Below are 5,418 nucleotides of genomic sequence, written 5' to 3' on the forward strand. Positions count from 1 at the left end.
GTGTGTAACCAGGACCGGGACCTCCATCAGGAAGTCAGGGCATGGCTGCCACAGCCTCTTCCTGAATGGCTAAGCCAAGCATGTCAAATTCAAACGCTAACACGGGCCAAATAAATAAGGTTGAAGTTTCTGCGGCCACAAAAAAACCAAAAGCTTCAATTTTCATAGAAATGTAGGTTTATTTCGATAGAGACATGCTGAATACAAAGGGCTGAAATAAATGAGTCATCATTAACATAAAATAATAGAACAGCCCTAACCGGTTTGGCTCAGTGGATAGAGTGTCGGCCTGCGGACTGAGGGGTCAAGAGCATGTACCTTGGTTGCGGGCACATCCCCAGTGGGAGGTGCGCAGGAGGCAGCTGATCAATGTTTCTCTCTCATCGATGTTTCAAACTCTCTATCCCTCTCCCTTCCTCGCTGTAAAAAATCAATAAAATATATTTAAAAAATAATAGAACATTTTAATAAAAATTAATATTTTTTCTTGAACACTAGCTTAGCAGACACTGAATAACTGCACAAATTAATAAGTGTAATGCAAATAAAACCTATTTTCCTTGTTCTCAAAAGTGAAATATTTCCTGTTGTGCACACCAAAAAGTCAGTTCAAGACTAATGACATGGCAATTGGCTGCTAACATATTCGCTGCTGGTATTAGTGGAGAGAAATGGTGCGCCTGCGCGTAAGGCGCTTAAGGGAAATGAATGCAACACGATTATAGTGATCAGTCATTAGCGAACGTTGTAGTTCATTATTAATAATTATGTATAACAGGATATTGTAAAAATTAAGTTATGAAATTTTTATTAAAACATTTCTTACATACCGTTACATTGGCTGGGCAGCAAAAATATTCGTTGTGGGTCGCATGCAGCCCGAGGGCCGTGAGTTTGACATGCTTGGGCTACTCCATGTTTCCTTCCCTCTGCTGACCAGCTTTCTCCTTTTCCTCATCAGCAAACTGCCTTCCTGGGCTCCCTAGTTCCATGTCTCAGACCCACTGGGAAGGAGCTACATCCTGTTGGGCACAGGCTGCATCCCAGGACGGGGGCTTGGGCCAGATGTGCGAGGAGCAAAGACGGGCTTGTTTCCTAGCGTGGCGGCCCGAGGCCCACCCTCGGGTGTCTGGGGCCCATCGTGGACAGTGGACACGGGGAGACACCCAGGAGGAGCTGGCCCCATTTCTAGGTTTAAAACCACTTCGTCCCCACCCCACTCAGCAGGAGGCCTGGCACCACCCCAACCCCCAGCATCCCAGTGGCAAGACTTGACCAGGGAGAACTTTGCTCCATTTTTTGTTTGTTTTTCAACTGAGATGCAGTGTCTACATCACATGCAGCGATGTGCTACTGACACCCCAGATCAAGACTTAGAACAATCCCAACACCCCAGGAGGCCCCCACCGCCCCTCCCAGTCAGGATCGCTCCCTGAGGCAACCGAAGACTCTCATCACCAGGGGTTAGTTGTGCCTCTCCTTGAACCTCAGGTAAACGGCATCGCACAGTCTGTATTCCTTCGGTCTACGGCTTTTCTCGCTCGTGCCTGTGAACAAAACCCTTATGACTGCACGTGGGAACCAGAACTCAGTTCTTTTTTGAAGGGGAAACCCGAAAGCAAACGACTCCTTGGATTGGGAATGGCTGGTTAAACCTGGTGAGGTTTTGCTGTTGTTGGTGTTTAATCCTCACCCGAAGATCTTTTTCCCATTGCTTTTTAGAAAGAGTGGAAGGAAGAGAGACAGAGAAACATGGATGTGAGAGAGACAATCGATTACTTGCCTCCCCCGACACACCCCGACTGAGAAATGAACCTGCAACCCAGGTACATGCCCCTGACCCGGAACTGAACTTGCGACCCTTCCGTACGTGGGCTGACACTGTAACCACTGAGCCACATCGGCCGGGACAAACATTGTGAGGTTTTGATACAGGAAGCACTTCATTCTTGCTTAACAGTCTGGAAGCACAGACATTGCCCACATTCTCTTTGCTATGCTCTCCACTTGTAGTGGGAAAAACTCCATTCTTTCTTCTTTGGGAAGCTGGCCGTTAGCAGATGGAGACAGGGCTGATGCGTTTTCACAGCTTCATTCACAGACAGAAACAGCTCCTCATTCCTTCCCTGCCTCACTGTGGGAAGGGAACCTTAATTAGCTTCCCTGTGGCTCAGCCCCCAGGAGTGTTGGGATGAAGTGGGGAGGAGAGAGCAGAAGGAGCCAAGAGGAGCTCGGGAAAGTGTTGTTAACCACTGAGCTCCATAAAAATAAGAAAGGACAGTGTTCCTTTAATCAATATTATTTCCGTGTCTCCAGAATTGGGTGGGTTTCTCTCATTTTGAGGGCCTCCTGGCTGGCCCCCACAGTTGCTCCCTTATATTTCGCCCTCATTTGGTGTAAGGGGAGGGGAAAAGGAAGGTAGTACTCAGGTTGAGCACCTACTATACGCCAGGCACTTCCATGGGGGTTCTACACACATTGTCTTTTTTTAAATATATGTGCTGCCAAAGTGAGCACCATTATCTTTTATTTAAATGTTAATTTTAATTTATTTATTTTTTCAATTACAATTTACATTCAATATTATATTAGTTTAAGCCCTAGCTGGTTTGCTCAGTGGATAGAGCATCAGCCTGTGGACTGAAGGGTCCTGGGTTTGATGTCCAGGTTGCAGGCTTGATCCCCAGTCATTGATGTTTCTAGCTCTCTCTCTCCCTCTTCCTTCCTCTCTGAAATAAATAAAAAATATATTATACTAGAGGCCCAGTGCATGAAATTTGTGCAAGGGGCTCAGCCCTCGCAGCCCCGGCGGCTTGCCTTGGCCCTCGAAGCCCCGGCTTCGTCCAGAAGGTCATCCAGAAGGACGTTTAGCTGTCCGGTCTAATTAGCATATTACATTTTATTAGTATAGATTATTTTCAGGTGTACAACATAGTGGTTAGACATTTGCATAACTTATGAAGTGACCCCCCGATAAGTCTAGTGCCCAGCTGGCATCACACATAGTTATTACAATATTATTGACTATATTCCCTAGACTGAACTTTACATCCAGTGACTATTTTTAGCTGCCAATTTGTAGTTCTTAATCCCTTCACCTTTTTCACCAACCCCTTCCCCTCTGGCAATCATCAGTTTGTTCTCTGTATCTATGAGTTAGTTTGTTTTGCTTGTTCATTTATTTTGTTCATTAGATTCCACATGTGAGTGAAATCATATGGTATTTGTGTTTCTCTGACTTATCTCAGCAGAATACCCTGTAGGTCCATTCATGGTATCACACCACAGACCTGGTCTTTGCCAATCCTGAGGGAATGAAGGAGCCCGAGCCCTCCTTAGACAGAGGAGGAAACGGGCTCGGGGAGCTCACACGTGTAAATCCCTTGTCCAAGGTCATGTAGCTGGTCAGTGCTGAGTTTGGAAGCCATGTCTGTGTGGATCAAAGCTGTGCTTGCGGCAACCCCACCTGGGGCCTCCCAGGGGAGCTGATTTCCTCTTCCTGGGCTGGGGAAGGGGCCTGGCTATCGGCCAGGCCTCTAGGGAAAGCTGCGCTGCCCCACAGCTGAGCACACTCGGGCAGCTGCACCCTTCCCAGGCGCTGCCCTGGGCCCTGAGCTCAGACCTCCTCCCACTCCCATGTGGCCGTGGCTCGGGGCCAGGGTGAGTGAAGCCTGAACGGAAGGGCTGAGTCTTAAATGCTGGAATTGCAGGTATTAAGTGAAATGAAAAGGAAACTGGGGAGAATCGTCTGAGGACGTCCTAAGGGCCTCGGAAACTGCTCTTGGAGACAGCCTGTGGGGGCTGGAGGAGGTGCGCCCAGAGCCAGAACTCACATCCCCCCACAAGGCTGCAGACACAGGGACCTAAAGGGGCCTGGGGAGGCCTCCTCACCTGAGTCTGACATGCCAGGTACCTGGCTTTGGGTGGGGCCAAAGCAGGGCCAGACTAGGGTAACGAAAAGAGGGGCTTCAGGTGAAAACTCAAGGAGGCGCTTACACCCGGGGCCTCTCTTCCCTCACCTTCGTCCGAGCCCCGCGGAGGAGCTCAGGGCGCTAGACGTGAATGAACGACAGCGACAATCGCAGCAGCCAGCACACACCGCTCACATGCGCCAAGCCCTGTCCCGAGCTCTATCTATCTGTTAATATATAATATAAATAACATATTAATTCAATTAACGCTTACAGATATATTTTTTAAGATTTTTAATTGATTTTTAGAGAGGAAGGGAGAGAGAAACATCATCCATCGGCTGCCTCCTGCACACCCGCTACGGGGGACGGAGCCCACAACCCAGGCACGAGCCCCCCAGGAATTGAACTGGCAACCCCTCGGTGTGCAGGACGATGCCCAACCAACTGAGCCACACTGGCCAGGGCAACCCTTACAACTCTTGAAATTATCCTCCAGTTGACAGATAAGGAAGTTGAGACGCAGAATAGATAACTTGCTCAGCGAGTAACTTGTGCGGGTAAAAGTGTCCCAGAACCCACACTGCACATGACACAATATCACCACCCACCACCCCAGGTGCCCACACACAGCCAGGTGCCAGGTGCCGCCCACTTACCTTATCAGGACCCCCCCCCCCAAGAGGGGGGCCACAGCTGGGCCTCTGCTCACGGCAGCCCTGTGAGACGGGGAAGGTGGGTCACATGTGGACAGGGCCTTTTATAGCCCCAGCACCCCAACTGGCTCTGTCTTCTGCCACCTGACCTGCTGGCTGCTCCCTTCACCAGCTGTGCCCATTCATCATGGAGAAGATCCTTGTCCTTCTGCTTGTCACCCTGGCGGTGGCCTACGCGGTTCCCGACCCTGCTCACGGCAGCCCTGTGAGACGGGGAAGGTGGGTCACATGTGGACAGGGCCTTTTATAGCCCCAGCACCCCAACTGGCTCTGTCTTCTGCCACCTGACCTGCTGGCTGCTCCCTTCACCAGCTGTGCCCATTCATCATGGAGAAGATCCTTGTCCTTCTGCTTGTCACCCTGGCGGTGGCCTACGCGGTTCCCGACCCCCGGGGGATCATTGTCAACCTGGTAAGGCTGGCTCTTGACCTCCGGGTCCCACCGGGGGCTGCCCAGGGCTGGGAGGCGAGGCGCCTTCGTCCACTGCCTGTGCCCCGTCCTCGCCTCCTCCCCAGGGGCCCCAGAGAAGCTGACCAGCTGGGCACACGCTCAGAGCAGTGGTTCAGCCTGGCTAAGGGAGTTTGCAAACTAGAGCCCTCGGCCCGGTCCTGAAAGCCTGGCTCAGAGCCCAGGGGTTTAAGCTCCCCCAGTGACTGGCTCCGACCCCAGCGCCCACTCCCAGGGACCAGACAGTTCTCAGAGCCTCACGGACATTCAGTCATCACACGAGCGACCGAGAGGGACCCTTCCTATCAACCTGGACAGCCACGCTCTCCCCGAGGGCAGAACCG

General features: G+C 51.1%; 1 protein-coding gene across 2 annotated transcripts in view; it reads left to right on the plus strand.

Annotated features, from left to right (window-relative positions):
* Window positions 1-4,882: 4,882 nt before the first annotated feature.
* The window catches only part of CLPS (colipase, pancreatic), a 1,799-nt gene continuing 1,263 nt past the window's right edge, over window positions 4,883-5,418 (plus strand). The window contains exons 1-2 of one of the 2 annotated variants that reach the window (XM_014529590.1): window positions 4,883-5,048; window positions 5,362-5,365. In XM_014529590.1, coding sequence (XP_014385076.1) covers window positions 4,955-5,048; window positions 5,362-5,365 — 98 coding nt within the window. In that variant the 5' untranslated portion in view covers window positions 4,883-4,954. Of the gene's footprint in view, window positions 5,049-5,092; window positions 5,098-5,361; window positions 5,366-5,418 lie in introns of both variants that reach the window. The other variant, XM_014529591.1, reaches the window with a different exon arrangement.

Source organism: Myotis brandtii, unplaced genomic scaffold, assembly GCF_000412655.1.
Source record: "Myotis brandtii unplaced genomic scaffold, ASM41265v1 scaffold687, whole genome shotgun sequence".
NCBI lineage: Eukaryota > Metazoa > Chordata > Mammalia > Chiroptera > Vespertilionidae > Myotis > Myotis brandtii.